The 24,244-nt window shown below is 38.0% G+C and overlaps 2 protein-coding genes across 7 annotated transcripts in view; both read right to left on the minus strand.

Annotated features, from left to right (window-relative positions):
• MCCC2 (methylcrotonyl-CoA carboxylase subunit 2) overlaps positions 1-956 on the minus strand; it is a 62,024-nt gene extending 61,068 nt beyond the window's left edge. Inside the window, exon 1 of one of the 2 annotated variants that reach the window (XM_027100886.1) lies at positions 675-689. Coding sequence is in view for 1 of the 2 variants with exons in the window: in XM_027100885.1 (XP_026956686.1) it covers positions 675-803 (129 nt within the window). In the remaining variant the exon portion in view is untranslated. Of the gene's footprint in view, positions 1-674 lie in introns of both variants that reach the window. The other variant, XM_027100885.1, reaches the window with a different exon arrangement.
• An 8,178-nt stretch (positions 957-9,134) lies between these two features.
• BDP1 (BDP1 general transcription factor IIIB subunit) overlaps positions 9,135-24,244 on the minus strand; it is an 87,548-nt gene continuing 72,438 nt past the window's right edge. For 4 of the 5 annotated variants that reach the window (XM_027100892.1, XM_027100889.1, XM_027100890.1 and 1 more), the window contains 5 exons: positions 23,985-24,189; positions 19,229-19,268; positions 17,497-17,761; positions 15,502-15,748; positions 9,135-11,874 (listed from right to left, as the gene is read on the minus strand). In XM_027100892.1, the coding sequence (XP_026956693.1) occupies positions 11,743-11,874; positions 15,502-15,748; positions 17,497-17,761; positions 19,229-19,268; positions 23,985-24,189 (889 nt within the window). In that variant the 3' untranslated portion in view covers positions 9,135-11,742. Of the gene's footprint in view, positions 11,875-14,343; positions 15,244-15,501; positions 15,749-17,496; positions 17,762-19,228; positions 19,269-23,984; positions 24,190-24,244 lie in introns of those variants that run through there. The other variant, XM_027100891.1, reaches the window with a different exon arrangement.

The following is a 24,244-nucleotide window of genomic DNA, read 5'->3' on the forward strand; positions in this document are numbered from 1 at the left end:
TCTGAAAGTTATTTGCACAATTTAAATGTTATCTGTACAGGCTTAGAAACCATGGGACAGACTGAAAATTTCCAGCTCTGATATTTCACAAACCAGGAGTTGTTTCTTTAACGTTGTGATACCTCCCAATTCCAAGAAAAGTCATTTAAAGATAAATATTTTCTATTAACATAACCAACCATTTCAAGTCTGGTAAGCACAACCCAGGGTCAGCTGTGCTAGGCCAGTGGTTCCCAAAGCTGGCTGCCACCAAGGCCCTGCCCTCCCCTCTCAACAACTTCATTAACAATGCAAACACCAGGACCCCACCCTAGAGACGGAAAAGGTCCAGGGTGGGGCTAAGGCAGCCATATATTCAACAAGCTCCCAGGTGACTGCTAAGCCAGAGAGCCACTGGTTTTGCGAACCAATGATTTTAAAGATACAAAGTATAGTGCCAGTGCTAAAAGTGAACTAAAATGTACCTGATTTGGAATTGTTTTCTTTTTCAAACCTCACGACCCCCTGGTGTGTCCCAGAATCATGACTGGGGATCCAGAGAAAACAGCAGCGACTGCTGAAGTGTGCCTACCCTGTACCTGCTTCCCAGTCTGGCCAACGCCTTGTGCCGTCGGTGAAGAGGAATCACTGACTCGGGCTGGGTACTCCAGGCCCGGGCCGCTCACCCGCCCTACCTGGTAGATGGCAGAGCTCGAATCCGGTTGGGTGCCCAGCGTCGCCACGGAGTCCCCATGATAGGCGCGCGGCGCGGGGGCAGCGGCGCGGGCGCACCGCCGCAAAGCTAATCTCGGGGCGGCCCACATGGCAGCAGGCACAGAGGCAGGAAGGAGCGTGAGAGAGCGGCCTGCGCCGGTCCGGGGCCGCGGCTTTCCCCTCCAATTCCCACGCTTCGGGATACAGCTCAGCCCAGGCCTTTGCAGTCCCAACCCGCCTGAAACCTCCCCGATTCTGAGGCCAGCCTCGGCACGTGCCGGCGCACGCCGCCCGTGATTGGTCAGCGCTGAGCACCACGCCCCCTGAATTCAGCGAATAAGGGACAGAAGTGCAGCCCCGCGAGGCCTGTCCCATCGCGAGCCCCGGAGCGTTGCGGTTCCCGGGGTGGAGCGACCCTTCTGCGTCCTCCCGGTCTCCCGAGATGCTGAGCTTAGGAGCTGCGGCTGAGTTTGCTTGCTGTCGGCCTCTGTGCTTTTTCTATGTGCTGTTTTCTTCTTCCCCTGCTGCTACGAAGGGTGTTCCGGGGCTTGAAAAAGCTTATCCTTATATGAGAGCTGGAAACTGAACAGGCTTATTAAGCTGCCCTAAGAAACTCTTTAAGGGGATAACCATTCATTAATCAAATATGTCTTTAATGTCCCCTGTCAAGTGCTCTTCTGGAGCGGGGAATACAGTGGAGAACAGGCAGTGTCCTCTTTTATAAAGCGGAGAGAACATAAACAAGTAAATAAAAATTCTAATAGTGATAAATTACAACTTAGATGTACAATTATAACGTACTTCTAAAACTTTGCCTATAACAAATCTGAGCTTCCTCACAATTTCTCATCCACTGGACAGTGAGAAAAAATTAATCTTCTTTTGGTCCACTTAAGTCTTAGATTTAATTTTTGTATATGGTGTTAGGTAAGGGTGTGGCTTCATTCTTTTGTATATAGATATCCAGTTTTCCCAATATCATTTGTAGTAAAGACTGTCCTTTCCCCATTGAATAGTCTTGGCACCCTTGTGAAAAATTATTTCATAAGCAATGATTTATTTCTGGACTCTGTATTCTGTTCCATTGGTCTGTATGTCTGTCTTTATGCCAGTACCACACAGTTTTTTGATTACTGTAGGTTTGTAGTAAGTTTTGAAATCATTAAGTGTGAGTCTTCCAGCTTTGTTCTTTTTCAAGATTTTTTTAGCTATCCAGGATCCCTTGAGATTCCATCTTAATTTTAGGGTAGGTTTTTCTATTTCTGCAAAAAATGCCAGAATTTTTATAGGGGCGGCATTGAATCTGTTGATCATGTTGGGTAGCATTGACATCTTAACAATATTAAGTCTTCCAATCCATGAACATGGGATGTGTTTCCATTTATTTATGTCTTCTTTAATTTCTTTCAGCAGTGTTTTTTCATTTCCATTGCGCAAGTCTTTCACCTCCTTGGTTAATTCCTATTTTATTCTTTTTGATGCTATTGTAAATGGAATTGTTTTCATAATTTCCTTTTCAGTTTGTTCATTATTAGTGTATAGAAATGCAACTGATTTTTGCATGCTAAGTTAGTATACTGCCAATTTGCTGAATTCATTTATTAATTCTAACAGGTTTTGTGTGTGTGTGTGTGTGTGTGTGTGTGTGTGTGTGTGTGTAATCTTTAGGGCTTTGTAAAAGCCATCTGTGAATAGAGATAATTTTACTTTTTCCTTTCCAATTTAAATGTCTTTTATTTCTCATTCTTACCTAATTGCTCCAGCTAAAACTTCTAGTACTATGTTGAATTGAAGTGGTGAAAGTGAACATCCTTGCCTTTTTCCTGGTCTTAGAGGAACACTTTTCAGCCTTTCACCATTGAGTGTAATGTTTGCTGTGAGTTTTTCACATGTGACTTTTTTTTTTTTGGCTGCATTGGGTCTTCATTGCTGCGCGCGGGCTTTCTCTAGTTGTGGTGAGCGGGGGCTACTCTTCGTTGCGGTGCACAGGCTTCTCATTGTGGTGGTTTCTCGTTGCGGAGCACGGGCTCCAGGCGCGCGGGCTTCAGTAGTTGCGGAGAGCTGGTTTCAGTAGTTGTGGCTTGCGGGCTCTAGAGCACAGGCTCACTAGTTGTGGCATACAGGCTTAGTTGCTCCGCGGCCTGTGGGATCTTCCTGGACCAGGGCTCGAACCCATGTCCCCTGCGTTGGCAGGGGGATTCTTAACCACTGCGCCACCAGGGAAGTCCCTCACATGTGGCTTTTATGATGTTAAGGAGGTTTCCTTCTATTCCTAGTTTGTTGAATATTTTTATCATGAAAAAGTTTGAATTTTGTCATCTACTTTTTCTGCATCAATTGAGATGATCATGTGAAGTTTGTTCCTTCATTCTGTTAATGTTGTGAACTACATTGATCAGTTTTTTCTATGTTGTACCATCCTTGCATTTCAGGAATAAACCTCACTTGGTCATGATATATAATCCTTTTAGTACGCCGCTGAATTCAGTTGCCAGTATTTTATTAAGGATATTTGTATCAGTGTTCATAAGGGATATTGGTCTATAGTTTTTTGGGGTTTTTTTTTTGTTTTGTTTTGTTTTTTTGTAGCGTCTTTGTCCTGCTTTCACGTCAGGATAATGCTGGCCTTATAGAATGAGTTAGGGAGTGTTCCCTCCTCTCCAAGTTTTTGGAAAAGTTTGAGAAAGATTGGTATTTGTTCTTCTTCAAATGTTTGGTAGAATTCACCAGTGAAGCCATCATATTCAGTGCTTTTCTTTGTGGGGAGATTTTTTGATTACTGTTTAGTCTTCTTACTAGTTATAGGTCTATTCAGGTTATCTATTTCTTTGTGATGTAGTCTTGGTAGGTTTTGTTTCTAAGAATTTGTCCATTTCATCTAGATAATCCAATTTGTTGGTGTTCAGTTGTCCGTAGTATTCAGATTTACTTTTTACATTTTTCTTTATTAATTTTCATTTTTAAGGGAATACAATAATTCAACTTTTATCATGAAAATAAAGGTATTTTTTACCTCCTTCTCTCAGAAATGATCCCAGAGCAACAAAGGAACACAAAAAATAATTCATATCCCACCTTCAATTAAACTAGGGGATATATAAAGACAATAGGCAAAAATTGGAATAATAAATTTGGCAAAATAAAGGAAGTTGAAATCTAAGTGCTTGCAGTGGAAAATACAAACAAGTAACAAGTCAATTTGCCTCTCAGAATTGGTGGTACCAGGAATTGGTGGTACCAGGTACAGAGAAATATGTGCATAGAAGTGGAGAAAGGTGGTAGAGACCAAGAAATGGTAGAACTACTTGAAAATTTGCAGAAGAAGTAGTTAAAACCCCAGGTTTCCACCCCCCAGTCTGTCCAGGAGATATATATTCTCTGGAGAAACTGAATCTGAAATGTTCCAAATTTAGGGACACTAGGCACTGGTGAAGTGCCAAATTGAGACCAGAGAGATTAAGTGACAGTCTGAAGGCCAAATCAAGACAGCCCCTCCCCCCAAGTCTCTTTTCCCACCCAGTTCCAAAATGCTGGCTACCAGATTTATATAGAAGGGAGTCTAGAGAAACCTTACCATTTTACAGAAAAGATCTACAAAGTGACATTTGAGGTTCTCCAGTGAAAAAACTCCCTGGAAGATTGATCTACAGGGATTTCCCTGGGGGTCCAGTGGTTAAGACTCCCTGCTCCCAATGCAGGAGGCCCAGGTTCGATCCCAGGTCAGGGAAATAGATACTGCATGCTGCAACTAAGACCCAGTGCAGCCAATTTAAAAAAAAGCAACATTTAAAAAAGAAAATTGGGGCTTTCCTGGTGGCGCAGTGGTTGAGAGTCCACCTGCCTATGCAGGGGACACGGGTTCGTGCCCCAGTCCGGGAAGATCCCACATGCCGCGGAGCAGCTGGGCCCGTGAGCCATGGCCGCTGAGCCTGCGCATCCAGAGCCTGTGCTCCGCAACGGGAGAGGCCACAACGGTGAGAGGCCCCCGTACCGCAAAAAAAAAAAAAGAAAAGAAAAAAAACAAAAAAGAAGAAAATTGACCTACAGTGTAACCTACAAACTGACATATCCTACCTACCCTCCAATAAGCTTGTAAAAAGCTCCTAATCAGCTTTTTTAGACACTTTCTCGAACATATGCATGGATAGCCAAGGATCAATGGGCATTTGAAGAAAGCTTTCTGTTGCAGTTCCATAATGGTTAACACTCTGGACTCTGAAGAAAGCTTTCAATACGAAAAAAAAAAAAAAAAAAAAAACCAGAAAGAAAGAAATGTTTAAAAGGAAAAGAAAAAGACACCCACTACCACCAAGAAAACAAAAACAAACAAACAAAAAAGAAACCATCAGGGCAAGGAACAGAAGAAACTATAACATCCTTGGAGAAATGAAAATATATTGCATCCATCAAAGACCAGGATTATGAAAAAATTTTAAAAAGCTTTTGAAAAAAATATAAAATCAAGAATTCCTTGGCTGGGGGACTTCCCTGGTGGTAGTGGTTAAGAAAGAGCCTTCCAATGCAGGGGACGCAGGTTCGATCCCCGGTTGGGGAACTAAGATCCCACATGCCATGGGGCAACTAAGCTCGTGCGCCACAACTAAGAAGCTTGTGTGCCACAACTACGGAGACCATGCGCTCTAGAGCCCGCATGCTGCAACGAAGAACCCCATGTGCTGCAACAAAAATCACGTGTGCTGCAACTAAGGCCCAACACAGCCAAATAAATAAATAAATAAATAAGAATTCCTTGTCTAGAAAATGTAACAAAAGCTAGAGGTTACAGAGTTTAATTACCCATTTAATGAGAAAGTTCTTTTTCTTTTTTTGGCTGTGCCATGCGGGATGCAGAATCTTAGTTTCCTAACCAAGGATTGAACGTGTGCCCCTTGCAGTGGAAGCAGGGAGTCCTAACCACTGGACTGCCAGGGAATTCCCTAGGGAGAAATTATTAAAAGGATGGGAAAACAGATGTTCTAAGGAGATAAGATACTCTACTAGCCTTTAAATTTATTAAATAAATGAGAGGTTAGCAAATATTTCCCATTGGCATTACATTTTATACTTATTTAATGTTATAGTTACTTAAATTTTTACTTGTTTATATTTATCCTGTTTATCTTATCATCATAATTCAGTTTCTAAGTCTGTTTGCTAAGAACAAAGAGCATTCCTATAATACTTTAAAAAAAAATCTTGCTTTAATAGCTCCAAGGGCCAGGCTGTGAGAGGATGCTAGAGAAAGTACATTTGCGGACTTCCCTGGTGGCACAGTGGTTAAGAATCCTCCTGCCAATGCAGGGAACGTGGGTTGAGCCTTGGTACGGGAAGATAGCACGTGCCGCGGAGCAACCAAGCCCGCGGGCCACAACTACTGAGGCTGCGCTCTAGAGCCCGTGAGCCACAACTACTGAAGCCTGTGCTGCACAATAAGAGAAGCCACCACAATGAGAAGCACGCACACCGCAACAAAGAGTAGCCCCCGCTCGCTGCAACTACAGAAAGCCACGTGCAGCAACGAAGACCCAACGCAGCCAAAAATAAATTAATTTAAAAAAAAGAAAGTATAGGGCTTCCCTGGTGGCACAGTGGTTGAGAGTCCGCCTGCTGATGCAGGGGACACGGGTTCGTGCCCTGGTCCGGGAGGATCCCACATGCCGCGGGGCGGCTGCGCCCGTGAGCCAGGGCTGCTGAGCCTGCGCATCCAGAGCCTGTGCTCCGCAACGGGAGAGGCCACAACAGTGAGAGGCCCGCGTACCGCAAAAAAAAAAAAAAAAAAAAAAAAAAAAAGAAGAAGAAGAAGAAAGTACATTTGTTAATTTTTTTTTTTTTTTTTTTTTTGGCCATGCCGCACGACCTCGGCAGTGAAAGCGTGTGGAGTCCTAACCACTAGACTGCCAGGGCATTCCCCATTTGTTAAAATCTTAACTGCAATACAAAAATCAACTGTTTTTCTATGTTCCATCAATAAACATACAAATGAAAATAAGCATTTAAAAAACACCATTTATAAAGGCATCAGAGAACATCAAGTACTTAAAAAATAAATCTAAAAGATGTGCCTCTCCTAGGCATTTACACAAGAGAAATAAGAACATGTCTACAAAAAGATTTGTACAACAATATTTATAGTATCTTTATTCAAAAGAGCCAAAATTCGGAAACAATCAGTAGGAAAATAGATAGCAATTATGGTATATTCATATGTGGTATATGGATAAAATGGAATACAGCTTAGCAACAAGGAACTACTGATACGCTACGAAAATGGATGAATCCCAAAAATGTGTTGAGCAAAAGTAAACAGATACAAAAGTATACATAATATAAAGTTCATATACTGCATATATATATAAAGCTCAAGATCAGGCAAAACTAATCTGTGGGTGGCAGTGGGGAAAGGGCTTAAAGGAACTTTCTGGGATGATGGAAATGTCTATTCGTCTTGTGGGGTGGTACACAGGTGTATACATTGTCAGTAATCAAACTGAAAGCTTAAGATCTGTGTACTTTATTAAATGTAAATTATGCCTTAAAAACGTTCATTGCAGAAAACTGTGTTGATTTAAAATTATGAACTAAGTCAAAGGATGATTCACATTCTGTGACTTTGATTCTGCACATTTGTTAATCAGAAGCATCAAGATTCTTAGCCTGGGCTTCCCTGGTGGTGCAGTGGCTGGGAGTCCGCCTGCCGATGCAGGGGACACGGGTTCGTGCCCCGGTCCGGGAAGATCCCACATGCCGCGGAGCGGCTGGGCCCGTGAGCCATGGCCGCTGAGCCTGCGCTCCGCAACGCGAGAGGCCACAACAGTGAGGGGCCCGCGTACCGCAAAAAAAAAAAAAATTCTTAGCCTTCTCTCTACGGCTTTTGACTAACAGTTACTTCTAAAAAGGAATTGACACTTGATTTTTCTCCAATAGAAGTAAAAATTGAGAAAATCTCACCCCCGCAAAAAAAGGGGCAAACAAAAAAATGAGGAGAGAGAGAAGGGGGTGGAGAAATGGAAAATAGCAGAGAAAAGATAACTTAGGGAACAAGTAAAGGAGATTTAAAAATCTGATTAATAGGAATTCCAGATATAAGAACAGTGAAAGTGAAAGAGAGAAATTATCAAAGGAATAATGCAAGGACATTTCCCAGAAGGGAAGGAAATGAGTTTCCATATTTAAAAACGCCCATGACATGCCCAGCAGCATGAATGTAGGGGCAGGAAAGGGTGGGTGCACATTACTGAGCAGAATACCAGGGTCAAAGAATATGTAAATAGGCCACATTCGATGGATAGAGAATCAGAATGGCAAAAGATTTTTAAACACTGAAAACCAGAATATAACCAGAGCGTGACTTTGAAATGAAGTGGAAATTATTTTCAAATTATTCAAGAATTCTATTCAGAGCCCAACTAAGTGAGAGAGTAGAATAAAGAACTCTCAGACATGTAAAGTCTCAAGTTATGTTACCATCCATGCACCTTTTGCAGTAAACAGTGGAAGATGTGCTTCTCCTCAAGAAAGACAATGACACTGGCTCCAGAATAGGGAATCCAAACCAGAAAAGATGGGTAGGGAATTCAGAGAAGTCCCAGCATGGCAGCTGCACTGCACATGGAGACCTGTGAAGCCTCAGTCCAGATTAAAGCAAGAAGGAAGAGCTCCATAAAGTTTTCCAGGAAAAAAGGAGAAGGAAACAGTTTATCTGACAGCTTGACCATGTGAAAAGTATAAACAGAGCATTTATAACTAAGTATAAACAGACTTGCCAGAGGATGTTGAAAGTTAAGCCACAGGTTCAAAAACAAACCCAAAGCAAATGAAAAAGTGAAACACTTCTTAATTCCAAGAAAAACAAAAAGTTGTACCAGAAAGGAAATGTCATCTTAGTTCATTAGGTGGTACAGCAGTGAAAAATTACAATTAAAACAGTACAAATACTGAATATGGATTAACCCCAAATTGTGATTAACATTGGGAGAAAGCAGGAAAAGAGTGAGGAGGAGAACTGTAAGAAAGTAAAATCCTTATATACCATAATAAAAGGTCAACTGACCATATAAAAAGCCCAGGTTTATAGTATATCCATAACTAAAGTTTCCCATTTGTCTTTCTCTACAGAGAAAAAAAAGTGGGAAGAAAAAAAGAGTAAAAGAGATTGAGTTCTTTTAGCCAAAAATTCATTGCATAAGGAGCAAATAAACAAAAAAGTAAGCGACTCTTCTTATGTCCCAAATGTGGGGGAAAGTCTATTTTTATTCTTGCAAAATCAAAGTAATATCCTTCAGAGCATGCACATAAGAAAAAAATTAATTCTCCCAAATATACTATACTCTCATGGAAGGAGGGAAGGAAGGAAGGGTAAGCTGTACTTACAAAACTATATTTTGCTCACTAACACATTAATATCTTTATTAAGTCAATTTGAAAAAAAAGGACACAACAGAAATAATATAAAATAACTTTTATTTACATAATTTACATCTATAGAATATAACTGCTTTCTTTAGAACAAGAAAATTTACAATGACAGATATTGCTTTTTGTCAAAGACTTCTTCAAGCAAGATAGTATACATGGTCACTTCTATTTCAAAAAACATGGTGGTAAACAGTGGATATTCATATTTTTATGTGCCTCAATCATTTACCAACAATTAGGCTTTGAAGCCATCATGTTGATCACTTGCTAAGACGTAAGTGTTCAGGAGGAAAAGTCAAGAAAAAAATAAAGACCTTTAATCATATCTCTTTTAAGATTTATAAAATACAAATTCTTCACAACATCATCTTTACATGAGTCAGATTAAACACAGGTGTGAACAAGTCTTTCCACCTTGTAAGGTAAATACACTGATTAAGTTTCTTTTTCCAAGAGTAGTTTTAAGGATATAATAGTAGGATAATTTACTTGTCTGACTTGATTCTCTAACACAATGAATGCCCAAAGACAAAATTATCCTTCATACAGTAAGAAGTTACATCTTCCATAAAATTAGCTCATTGTGGATGAACAAGAGACAGATGTTAACAAAGTTAAAAAGTAATATTAAACAAGGGATAAAATAATAGTTTAGCTATGACAACCAAACACCCAAACTAACATGAACTAAATGAAAGAAGCCTTTTCAGAATATGAGATTTTTAAAATTTATAAAAACAGGGCATTAAAACAGCTATGTGATTTGCTACTATGATTTCTGTGACACATTAACCCCATGAAATAAATATATGCATATCTATAGAGAATTTCCTTATAGATCCTCCTTTATGACAAAAAAGTTTAAACTGCAAATTTCACTATAAGGCAATGAATGAGAAATGCTCTAATATCAATTGTTTTCATAAATTAGGATTACTGTTATACTCGCCAAGCCAAATCCAATTTTACTAATGAACTTGAAAACTGGCCACCATTTTTTTCAAATTACAAACAGAATTAGACATTAAAATATCTTCCCAACTGAAATACTGATTTCATAATGCAATCAAGGGTTTAAGTGTTAGGCACAACTCACAACTCCAGTGACAAATATCTCATAGGTAATGACGTCGGCACCTTAAGGTAAGAAAACTACTGTCTAATGTATGGGTCAAACTAAAAACCCAACCCATCCATGTCCATCATTTAAGTATTGCCTGTAGCTGTTTTCATACTGAAGTGGCAGAGTTGAGTAGTTACTACAGAGGGCATCTGGCCCACAAACTCGAAAATATTTTCCAGAAAATGTTTCTGACTCCTGATCTAATCAACCCAGAAGGCTTTTCAAATAAAAGAGTAAATCTGTTCTTTCAGAAGTTTAATTTGAACCACCAAATATTTGCTTGGGTGGGTAACAGAATTACCTATGTAAATCACAAAATCTCAAAATTAAAACCAACCCTTAAATTCATATTGATGATAATCACTGACTTAATAAAATCTTATTATCTTATTTTCTGTTTTTAACATCACAATTATGTTCTGTGCATAAAGGTCTAAGTACTTAGTTCCTCATGGAGAATTTAATGGGGGGAAAAAAAAACTACCAAGAAATTGTTTTTTAAAAAAGGAATGTGTGTATGTGAGCATATGTGTGTGTAATGGAGATGGAGTTTTGTATGGAAATTTGCCTCATAAATAAATTTAAGGATTTTTTTCCCATACAAATCCTGAGATTATCCAAGAAATAAGAAAAACAAAAAATTCACAGTACAAAGTCAATATACTAAACTATGAGAAAAAAATGTATTCAAAAAGTATATACTATCCAAACAATTTAGTTTTATCACTTTAAATACCTTTAAAATTAAAGAGGGGAAGGAGACAAACATAAATTTGTTAATGCTTTCTTTACCCATAATCTCAGGGGTAAAAATAATTAAAACTGAATATTCTTTTAAATAAAAAATTTAAAAATAAATAAGCTTTTTGATGTTTTATCTTTATAAATAGTAAGTTTAAATACTAGTTCTTCAATTAGGACTAATGTTACATCAACATGAATTAGAAAAATACAGATTTTTCAGTCAAATAGCTGATAATAGAAAAGTTTTTAACATTTACCATACTAAAGTGGAGTGTCACAATTTCCTTTCACACACTTAGAGGCAACTGAAAAGGCCTTCACCATCCAAAAAAACAAAAAACAAAACCAAAAAACACTAAACAAACAGAAAAAAACCTTCACAAAAGGTTTGCTAAATGTTAACTACAATCCATCTCCAAATACGTCGGCACTGTGATTTATACAGAGACATTTATCCACAACATTCCAAGATGTCCATGTGTATTCAACACAGGAAGAGTCAAAATGTAAACAAGAGCTGTTACTTCTGTCTGAGAAAGCAGTCTTAATTGCTTGGTATTTCCAAAATGCTGAATCAATCAGAAGGAAAGGAACCTCAGCAATGTTTTTCACTGATTACAAAAGCTTCAAATCAAGCCTATTAAATATTCAAAATCAACCTAAAGAAAAATTGCCAGTGAGGCTTTTTGCTAGATACTGCTTTGTTGATATAACTGACTGTGGAAATTCTAGCCTTAGAAAAAATAAAAGAAAAAAAGAGAAGACTTTTATTCTGTTTCATCCACTTCAATAAAGATATCACTAAAGAAATATTCAGAGACTGTCATTGGCTCCTCTTCCGGTAGCCGGTTTTGGACATCTTTACATTCTCCTTTCGGTAAGGGATGATTACAAGAAACCTAAAAAGATAATAAAAATAAGTATGCAGTATAACATTTATATATTGATAGTGGTATTCTAAATCGATATCTGTTTGAAAAGCAACATAGCAATAAATATTAAGAGTTTTAAATGTTTATACTCACTGACCCAATAATTTCATTTCTATGCTGTTAGATTAAGGAAATAATCCTAAACATAGTAAGAGATAACCTTTGTAGCATTCGTTATAATAAAATTAAAATCAAAAAATATACAACACAAAACATGATTAGGTTGACTGTAGTGTACACATGATTACTTCACCCTAATTTCTGTGAAAAAAATAAATACTGAAAAACATAACATTATTAAATCGATAATGAAAACATTTTAATGACCAGAATAGAAGGACCCATGAAACAGAACAGTATGTAAGGAAATAACAGAAATTAAAGCAATCCTATCAAAAATTAGCATACTGGGCTTCCTTGGTGGAGCAGTGGTTGAGAGTCCACCTGCCGATGAAGAGGACGTGGGTTCATGCCCCGGTCCGGGAAGATCCCACATGCCGCGGAGCGGCTGGGCCCGTGAGCCATGGCCGCTGAGCCTGCACGCCTGGAGCCTGTGCTCCGCAACGGGAGAGGCCACAACAGTGAGAGGCCCACGTACCGCAAAAAAAAAAAAAAAAATTAGCATACTTATAAATCTAGAAAAAATGAAGACAGCATGGTATCGGCAAAGGAACAGACATACATATCAATGAAATAGAAGACTAGTAATGTCCCTAACACATATGGATGGAAATTTAGTATCTGATAAAAGTGATATTTCCAAAAAAATTTGAGAAAAGTTGGATGATCCAATAAACAATGTTGGACAACTGTATAACTATCTCACATAAAGGAAAAGTCAGACCTATACTTCACCAATATATAATAAATTCTAGATGAATCAATAAACTTAAATGTAAAAACATTTTTTAAAAATCTACTATAAAATACCATGGGAAAATGTTTTTATAATCCTAGAGTTGGGGAGAGAGAGTGTGAAGCAATGACATGAAAGCCAGAAGCCATAAAAGATTGATAAATTCACATACGTAAAAATAAAAAATGTCTGCATGGCACAAACCACCATACACAAAATCAAAAGATAAATGCCATAGAGGGAGAAAAATTTACAACCTGTATCACAGACATATGTGTTCATTAAGTCTATGAAGAATGTCAAAAATGAACATTGATAATACGCTAATGTAAGGAAAAAGGCCCTCTCATATACTGCTGGTAAGAACAGAAACTTATATAATCCCTATGCAGGACAATCAGGCAGTGTCTGGCAAAAGAATAATCATTCCTTTAGAACAGCAATTCTATTTCCAGGAATTTAACCTATAAATGTGAAAAATCGTCCATTTATAAGTTAGCTGTTACCACATTATTTGTAGTAAGTAGGAATAACCTAAATGCCTACCAGTGGGAGGCCAGTATCACTCTATGGTACATCCAAACAATGGAATATTATGTAGTCATTAAAAATAATGAGGGCACTTAGTCCTGAAAATAGGAAAATTTATGTCCACGCAAAATGCTGTATACAAAAGTTCACAGCTTTATTCATAAAAGCAAGCACTAGATGTCCTTTGGTGGGTAAATGAATGAACAAAACTGGTACATCCATATTATGGAATACTATTCAGAAATAAAAAGAAACAAATTATTTGATACATAAAATCATCTGGATGACTGTCTAGGGAACTACCGTTGAGTGAAAAGACGCCAATCCCAAACATATGATTCCATTCATATAACATTCTTGCAATGACGAATTTAATGGCAACCAGCTTGCCAGCAGATAGAGAGAGAGTGGGGAGCGGGAGGGAAGTAGGTGTGTCTATAAAAAGGCAACACAAAGGATCTCTGTGGTGATGGAACTGTTCTGTATGTTGACTGCAGCAATGCAATATAGTGGTTGTGATATTATAGGAGAGTTTTGTAAGATGTTACCACTGGGGAAAACTGGGCAAAGGGTAGATGGGATCTCTCTGTATAGCTGTTTACAACTGCATGTGAATCTACAGTTATCTCAAAATAAGAAGTTAATAATTTAAATTTTTTAAAGAGAGCAAGAGAGAGGAGGAAGCCCTTTATCTACTGTTTTGCAAGGTCTCCAAGACATACTATTAGGTGAAAAAAGCAAAGCAGAGACTGATACACTATTATTTATGTAAAAAAGAAGAAAAATGTTTATATTTGTGTATATTAAAATGTCTCTGGAAAAGTAAACCAAAATCTGATAATACCATATACCTGTGGAAAGGAGGAACTAGGAAGCTAAGGGACAGATGTGGGAAACTTTTTCCTATAAACTCTCTTTTGTAGGTTATGAATTTTAAGACATGTGGAATATATTGCTTACTCAAAAAACTGAAGAAGCAATTTGAGGATAACATTTAGTTTAAATTCTTCCCTCACACTACATACCAAAGTCAATAACCATGAACAGAGTTAAAGTTTTAAAATTTTATACCTCTGGAGAAAAACTTTTCATCATAAAAGCAATTTAACAAATTGCAAAGAAACAAGTAATGGATTTGACTAAACATTTAAAAGTTATGTATAACAAAAATTCCCCCAAATTTAAAAAAGTAAATAAACTTGGAAAAAATACTTGCAGTAAAGAGCTAAAAGGTACGTGGCTTATTTACATACATAAGGATCTCATACAAATTGGTAAGAAAACTACTAAGATCCCCAAACCTATAAATCAGCAGAAGATAGGAACAAAAAAGAAAAAAAGAAAAAAATCAGAAAATCTAGTAAATATATGGGAAAGAACACAACTCACCAATAACTGAAGAAATGCAAATTTTAAAAATGAAATGACATTTCCAACACCCCACCACCATTATATTAAATAAGAAAAACAAATGTATTTTAAAGAGTAATATCTCAGACTGGCAAGAATGTGATTAAACCGCACTGTTACACTGCTGGTAATTACAACTGTTCTCCAAAGTAATTTGGCAATAATAATAAAGACTCATAAAATCCTGGTCTCAGAATAGAGTTGTAGGAAATAATTTAAAATATTTTTAAAACGTTAAAAATGTTCTTTACAAAAGGACTCCTTCCTTTGAGGCTCATGCTATCCAATAGATGGTCACCAGCCTTTTCCTTGTTGAGATCTGAAGTCACCCCAATGTTCTTCCAAAGTCTTTGATACAAGTTCACAAAATTTTCTGCCCCAGTACCTGCTATTACAGCTTCAGAGTGCACAGAAATGAAACATGCAAACGAATTCTAATTTTACTGTTCCTTGAATTTTTGTAGGTGTCATGACATTTGTCCCAAAGGAAATAAAATGCAAGCACTGCTTTGTTTTGCTTCCACAGGTCAGAAGGGTCTCTGCAGTAAAGGAATGGCAATTAAGTGTCCATTTATGGTTAGTTCAATGGCTCTACATTAAACTAGCTGTAACTTTCTAATTCAACACCTTATCTTCTTCCAGTACAGTGGGGTAGGATAGGGAGGAGATGGAGTGGAGTTGCTCTGCAATAATTTCTGATATTCAGATGAAAATACAATTGCCATGTTTTTCCAAGTTGAGTCTGATATCCAACCCATTCTATACAAATAAACAAAAAAAGAGTAGTTATCACATACCTGAGTTGCTGAACTATCAATATTTTTAGGTTGAGTATTAACAACAACACTTGGAGATGGAAGATCAGAGGACTCTTGAGTTTTTTTCTGGTTTGTATTGAGCGGATTAGATCTTTTTAGATTCTGTCTTGATACAGGTATAAGAGGTTTCAGGCGTTTCTTGTTACGAACCTGAGTAGGTTCATCAGACTCCAAACTATTCTTTGAACATATTAAAGACAAAAATCCCAGGGGTCTTCTGCCAGGTCTAGAAATGCAAATGTAAAGATATTCAACAATATCCAGGAAGACACATTCTTTTTTTTTTTTTTTAATATTTATTCACTAAATTTTTCATAGGCAGGATATTGCAGCAAAGAAGCTGAAAGCAGGAATGTGCCAAGTTCTATAGGACATCTATATCTGTATAAACTTTTTTTTTTTTTTTTTTTTTGGCCATGCCGCCCAGCATGTGGGATCTTAGTTCCCCGACCAGGGATCAAACCCATGCCCCCTGCGTTGGAAGCACACAGTCTTAACCACTGGGCCACCAGGGAAGTCCCAGGAAGACACGTTCTTAATGCCAACTTCTTTCCATGAATGCTAAAATGGCAGGTATGATACCACAGGAGTGGCACACCTACTAAATACTGATATACTAAGTACTGATATCACTCTGCCAGGACGTATATTTGTGACAAAGGTCAAAGCTTACTCTAGAGCAGTACTTCTCAAGCCTGAAAGGCATACAAATCACGTGGGGATCTTATCAAAATGAAGATTCTGACTGAGTTGGTGGGGAAGTGGGGCCTAAGTCCTGTATTTCTACTGAGTTCTCAAATGATGTCCCTGCTGCTGGTGCCAGGACCACACTTTGAGTAGAAGCGCTCTAGAGCAGGGGTCAGCAAGCTATGATCCACAGGCCAAGTGAAGTCCACCACCTGATTCTATAAATAAGTTTACTGGAACACAGCATGCTCATCTGTTTACATATATGGTTACATATTACATATGTGGTATATTACATATATACACACCACATATGTAATATGTAACCATATATGTAAAAAGATGTGACTACATATCTGTTGAGTAGCTGAGTAGTTGCAACAGAGATATATGGCCCACAAAACCTAAAATATATACTACATGATCTTTTGCCCCCAAAATTTGCTGACCCTTGTTCTAGAATACTGCTTCTCAACTGTTTTAACCCAAACCCCCACGATGCTACCCTCATTCTATTTTCAGCACATCTCTACGCCAGAAAAGATGTAGTTTATATAACAAAAACACAGGTTCGTTAAATATGCCTTTTCAAGTTATATATGTCATTTCCCCCACTTTCCTTTAGTGGAGACTAGTACATGTCCTCCCTCTCCAACTCACCAACTCCACGTTAATGATTTGAATGCTGCCAACAAGCCAATAGTTATCCATAACCCAGAAGACTCACTTCTAGAGTATGAGGAAATAATGTGGGAGAGGCTGGCTTTGGGCTTAAATTCCACACTTAGTGTTAGAGGGAGAAAGCCAGGGTTTACCTCTCTGGTATGCCACAAGAGAAAAACGCACACAGTATTTGGGACTTCAATAAAACAACCTCCAGAGCTACTTCTGATGTTAGCCCTATGTCTCAGACCATCTACGTCTGCACTGGCAGCTACTGTATGGTAGAATAAATAATTATTAAAATAATAACCATGAACAATCTGGAAAAGAAAGTGTGCAATACTAAATTCTAAAGATTTTCTATCTAAAATCAAAGTTTCAGCACTTAAAGTTAAGCTCTAGTCATATGCAATGTCCTCCAAAAGTGTCTGACCTTACTGTATTTCCTTTGGTGACACCCCTTCCCTTTACATTTCTGACAGAGGGGTATGATTACAAAACACCATCCTTAGTACTGGACTTAGTCGCTATACATGTTACACCTATTCCATATAGGTTATATTTATATACTGAGAGAGAAAAATGGAGAGAGAGAAACATTTATTAAAGATTTTCTCATGATACCTGGATAGTGGGGTTTTTGAAGACGATGTGATGCTATCCATTTGTTCAGACTTAGAAGCAGCACAAGTTCTTTTTTCCTTATCAGACACCCCTATGTCATCCTGAGGTAACTGAGATGTATTCTTTTCTTGTGTATCTGTGATTTTATCAAGAGGTTTAGATCTGATACTCTGAAAAGTTGGTTCAAGTTGCTCTTTCTGAGGTTCTGGAATTGTATGTGTGTTTCCTGAGGTAGGGAAGATACCTTGTCCCTTGTAAGACTCTCCTTCAAAAAAGAAAATAAATGGTAAGCACACATATGGAAATTAATACATCCAATTAAATTGCAATATTTGAAGAAGAAAACCCATGATATTCTATCATGAACCTACCCTAATAAGAGTAAGCTAAATTAAAAATTAGTGGACTATTAGGAATATTATAATGGGTAAAAGCTATGGTAACAGCTTCTACCTTCAGATGTAAAATAGTCATATCAATATATTTTGACTTAGAAAAGCTTTCCCCATAAATATTTCTTGAACTAGCAAAATGAAAAAGTGATCACTTTCTAATTAAGGGTAAAGCGAAGGTCAGAATGGCCATCATCACAAAATCTACACTCAATAAAAGCTGGAGAGGGTGTGGAGAAAAGGGAACCCTCCTGCACTGTTGGTGGGAATATAAATTGGCACAACCACTATGGAGAACAGTATGGAGGTTCCTTAAAAAAACTAAAAACAGAGCTACCATATGATCCAGCAATACCACTCCTGGGCACATAACTGGAGAAAACAATAATTCGAAAAGATACATGTACCCCAATGTTCATTGCAGCACTATTTACAGTAGCCGTGACACGGAAGCAACCTCAATATCCATCAACGGAGGAATGGATAAAGAAGATGTGGTACATATATACAATGAAATATTACTCAGCCATAAGAAAGAACGAAAAACGCCATTTGCAGCAACATGGATGGACCTAGAGATTGTCATACTGAGTGAAGTTAAGTCAGACAAAGAAAGACAAATATCACATGATATCGTTTATATGTGGAATCTAAAAAAATGGTGCAAATGAACCTATTTACAAAACAGAAATAGAGTCACAGATATAGAAAACAAACTTATGGTTACCAAGGGGGAAAGGGCAGGGGGTAGGGAGAGGGATAAATTGGGAGATTGGGATTGACATATACACACTACTATATATAAAATAGATAACTAATAAGAACCTACTGCATAGCACAGGGAGCTCTACTCAATACTCTGTAATGACCTATATGGGAATAAAATCTTAAAAAGAGTGGAGTTATACATATACATATGTATCAGTTATACATATATATAACTGATTCACTTTGCCGTACAGCAGAAACTAACACAACATTGTAAATCAACTATACTCCAATAAAAATTAATTAAAAACAAAAAAGGATAAAGCTAAGGACCTATAAAAACTCCTTAATACCCAGCTTTCTAATTCCTTAAATGTAGTTGTTGAGCTTTTACAGGAAATCCTGGAGCTATATGATTTTCTATTAAATACAGGATGAAAGTAGCTTTTCATGGCCACCAAAGTGCCAAATCTAAGATCTCAGAAGGGAAGAAAAACCTCTAATAATAAAGGCGTGATTCTTAGAGAAAAATGAGCAAGACTCTGCTTCAATCCCAAATTTAAACAAGATATATCAAAAATAATCAGGGGTACTTAGCAAAGTGCAACCACATTAAAATTTATTTTACTCACCTGTTTTCTCCAAAACATTTATTAATTCCTTTGAACACACCTGTTTTAAGAAAATTTACAAAAAAAAATTAGAAATCTATTTGTCAAATAAAATTAATTTTATTTCCTTCTTTCTTTCTTAATTTTATTTCCTTCTTTCTTTTTTAAGTAAAGAAAACCTGTATTTCCCAGAAAGCTAGGGTCAGACATGTTTTATGGGAATTCTACCAAACATTTATGAAAAAGACACTGCAACTATTATTTAAATTATTCCACAGCATAGCAGAAGAGGGAAAGCTTCCAAATGCCTTTTATAAATCAAGCATCATATTGATACCAACTAACCAGTCTCAAATCAGTGCAAAAATATCAAATGAAATATGACAAGCATAATTTAGCAGCACATCGAAAGACTAAAACATCACAATCAAATAGAGTTTGTCTGGGAATTCCCTGGCGGTCCAGTGGTTAGGACTCCACGCTTTCACTGTTGAGGGCACGGGTTCAATCCCTGGTCAGGAAACTAAGACCCACAAGCTTGGAGGCACAGCCAAAAAAAAAAAAAAAAAAGTTTGTTTCAGGAATACAAAGATGATTTAATATTATAAAACATATTAATAAAAATCAACAGATTTGAGGAGAAAAATAATATCATCTCTCTATTTGCAGGAAAAGTGTCCAATAATATCATTCTTAAAAAAAACCCGTAAAATTGGACAGGCATTTTCTTAACACCGTAAAATACAACTATTGCAATCCGAAAGGCAGCATCCCACTTCATAAACACTGGAAGTATTCCCATTAAAGTCAGGAATAAGAAAAAGTTGTCCACTATCAGGACTATTTTCTGATTTTTTAAAGTTATATTACCCAATATAATTAGAAAAGAAAGAAATTAAAGGTGTAAAAAGTAGAAGAGAATAATTAATATTATATTTGCAGATGATATGACTGTTTACTAAGAAAACTCAAGAGAACCAACTGAAAAATTACTACACACAATGAGGGTAATTCAGTAAAGCTCTCTAGATTAAAAAGAACTCAATGATAATAGCAACAAAAAAGATAAAATTCTTAGATATAATCCAATAAGAAATGTACCAGATTTATATGAAGAAGAACTTAAAATACCCCTGAGAGACAGACACAAAAGAAGTCTTAAACAATTGGAAAGACACACTGTGTTTCTGGACAGGAAGATTCAACATCACATTTATGATGTCAATTTTCTCTATGTTCATCTGTCAACTTAGTATGATCCTAACACAAGTACCAATAGGGTTTTTTTTTTTAAGCTCTGAATAAGCTAATTCTGAAATTAATATAAACTTTAAAACATATAAGCAGACTTCCCTGGTGGCACAGTGGTTAAGAATCCACCTGCCAATGCAGGGGACACAGGTTCTAGCCCTGGTCCAGGAAGATCCCACATGCTGCTGAGAACTAAGCCCATGTGCCACAACTACTGAGCCTGCGCTCTAGAGTCTGCGAGCCACAGTTACTGAAGCCTGCACGCCTAGAGCCCGTGCTCCGCAACAAGAGAAGCCACTGTAATGAGAAGCCCGTGCATCACAATGAAGAGTAGCCCCCGCTCGATGCAACTAGAGAAAGTCTGCGCGCAGCAACGAAGACCCAACACAGCCAAGAAAAAAGAAAAAACGTTAAGCGACTAGGAAAAACTTGGAAAAAGAAGAAAATTGTATTGGGGGTTGGGGAGAGGGACAGACTATCCCTTTTTTTTTTTTAATTAATTTACTTTTGGAAGCGTTGGGTCTTCATTGCTGCGCGCGGGCTTTCTCTATTTGTGGAGAGTGGGGGCTACTCTTCTTGCGGAGCACGGGCTCTAGGCACGAGGGCTTCAGTAGTTGTGGCTTGCGGGCTCTAGAACGCAGGCTCAGTAGTTGTGGTGCACAGGCTCAGTTGCTCCGCGGCATGTGGGATCTTCCTGGACCAGGGCTCGAACCCGTGTCCCCTGCATTGGCAGGCGGATTCTTAACCACTGCGCCACCAGGGAAACCCCCAGACTATCCCTTTTTAAGATAGTAAAGCAGTTAAAAGCTACAATAATTAAAACAGTGTGATACTGGCCCCAGAACAAATAGGTAAATCAATGAAGAAGAAAGGAAAGTTCAGGAATATGCCCAAATATGTATGGGAATTTAATATCTGACAAAAGTGGAATTTCATTTTATTTTTTTAAAAATACACCTTTATTTTATTTTTTGGCCACACCGTGCAGCATGCAGGATCTTAGTTCCCTGACCAGGGACTGAACCCTTGCCCCCTGTGGTGGAAGCTCTGAGCCTTAACCACTGGACCACCAGGGAAGTCCCCAAAAGTAGAATTTTAAATCAGCGGACAAAAGATGAATTATTCAATAAATGGTGCTGGGACAAACGAATAGGCATCTGGTGAAAATTAAGTTGGTTCCACTGTTCTTAAAACCAAAATAAATTCTATACAAATCAATAATATTAATTAAAAGAATTTATATTAAATTCAAGGTAGACCTTCAATGTATAACACACTCCATAAGCTATACATAAAAAGACTAATAGGGACTTCTCTGGTGGCGCAGTGGTTAAGAATCCGCCTGCCAATGCAGGGGACACGGGTTCGAGCCCTGGTCCAGGAAGATCCCACATGCCGCGGAGCAACTAAGCCCGTGTGCCACAACTACTGAGCCCACGTGCCACAACTGCTGAAGCCCGTGTGCCTAGAGCCCGTGCTCCGCAGCAGGAGAGGCCACCGCAATGAGAGGCCCGTGCACCACAAGGAGGAGTAGCCCCCGCTCACTGCAACTAGAAAAAGCCCGCGCGCAGCAATGAAGACCCAACACAGCCAAAAATAAATTAATTTTTAAAAAAAGGCTAATAAAAAAAAATTTTCTTTTTTGGCCATGCTGCACGGCTTGCGAGATCTTAGTTCCCCTACCAGGGAGCGAACCCAGGTCCCAGCAGTGAGAGCACCCGAGTCCTAACCACTGGAATGCCAGGGAATTCCCCAAAAGACTGATACATCTGATTACAGAAAAAAAGTATTTGCATGTCTGAGTACAGTGTATATACATTCTAGAATTTAAAATTATAACTTCGGCTATTTATAAGCAATTTTTTATCTTTAAAATGCTGAAAACAGTTTAGAAAATAAAAGCCACAAACAGGCCCAAGAGACACTATACATACTTTTCTTATATATTCAGTCACACCAATGTATATCTATCATTTTTTAAATGGCCTATTTTAAACTGGTGACCTAGTTTTGCATATAATGATGTACTCTGATCTTTTTTCCATGTCATTAAATATACTTTTAAAATAAAATGAAACAGTGTCTGCATGGAATGCTGACAAAATGTTGAAACAGGATGACTGATACATAGGGATACATTATACGTGCCAGTCTACCTTTTTAAATGTTTGAAAACTTTCACATTAAAAAGTTTAGCAAAAAAAGTCTGTATGAGAAAATCACAAAAAGTAGAATTAAAAGACAACAATCTGAGAAAAAAAAATTTGCAACTCATATCACAGACATACAAAACAGAGAGTTCCTCCAAATCTACAAGACAAAGATCAACAAACCCAATTGAAAAATGGGTAAAGAGTATAGAGTCACGTCAAAGGAAATACAACTGGTTCTTAAGCGTATGAAAAGATGTTCAACCTTACTCATAATAAGAGAAATTAAAAACTATTCCAGGATACCACTTTTTAACCTATCAGATATGGCAGAATACACCGCCTCTGTTGTCTACTATCATCTAAGGACTATTGGTCTTCAACTGTCCCTTTGAGAATATAGATTCTAATTTTTCCATAGTGTTGTTCTATAGTGTAGTAACTTATGATGATTACCAGAAACAAAAACAAGAGAGTGCTTAAGAAACTTACAACACAGTGGCTGGTAACTGAATCTGCACTGTATTGTCAGGCGTCCCTGAGGTAGTGATGAATGAGCTAAAGAAGTATGTGTTTTGCAAGGGAATGTTTCATAAATGAAGAGACAGCAAAAGAAAAGCCTGGGACATGAGGAGTACGGTGCATTTGAGAAACTGAAAGATGGTCAATATGGCTAGCGGGGCAGAGACCAGCACAAGATGAGATTAGACACAGAAAACAGCCAAACAAAAACAGTGCCTTAGAGGTTCTGGTTTTATTCCTAAGAGCAATGGGAAACTTTAAGCATTATGATAATGGTAGTGATGATATCACTATTACCATTTTACACAGCAGGGAACTCATTCAGAGAAGTGAAGAATCTTGCCTAAGATCCCACAGCTGTTAAGTGGTACAGCCAAGATCCACATCTGTATGATGCTTTCAGCTTAATTTTTAGCCAATGACACTGAGCTGGGAATGGATTTTCTGATTAATATCCATCAATTTTCACCAAGAACTGGTTGAAAGTAAAAATCCAAAACTGGTTTTATCTGGATTATTTATGGTAAAACGTATTAGAGCTATCTTTTTTTTTTTTTTTTTTTTTTTTTGCGGTACGCGGGCCTCTCACTGTTGTGGCCTCTCCCGTTGTGGAGCACAGGCTCTGGACGCGCAGGCTCAGCGGCCATGGCTCACGGGCCCAGCTGCTCCGCGGCATGTGGGATCTTCCCGGATCGGGGCACGAACCCGTGTCCCCTGCATCGGCAGATGGACTCTCAACCACTACGCCACCAGGGAAGCCCCTAGAGCTATCTTTATATAAAGAGTCTAAAGGAAAAAGAAAAATAGATCCGTTGCAATATGGCCGTCTTACTTGCTTAATGATTCCATCTTACCTCAGAGGTATATTTTTGACAATCATCTCTTAAAGTGAGTGAACTTTTTTTGGCAGGAGGAACATGGTCACTTTCGTCAAGCCTACAATGAAATCTCTTCCTAGATACAAGATCCAAATTAGCAGGAGGCTTTTCAGAATCATCTCTTCCAGAATTAGATAAACACATGTCATCCTGACCAGCTGAAGTTACTGGAAAACTGATACTGCATAGAAAATACACACACATTAAATTAGTTATTTTATGAGGTTAAAGCCTGA

Source organism: Aethalodelphis obliquidens, unplaced genomic scaffold, assembly GCF_003676395.1.
Source record: "Aethalodelphis obliquidens isolate GAN/ISIS:26980383/991018 unplaced genomic scaffold, ASM367639v1 scaffold4, whole genome shotgun sequence".
In the NCBI taxonomy this organism is placed as follows: domain Eukaryota; kingdom Metazoa; phylum Chordata; class Mammalia; order Artiodactyla; family Delphinidae; genus Aethalodelphis; species Aethalodelphis obliquidens.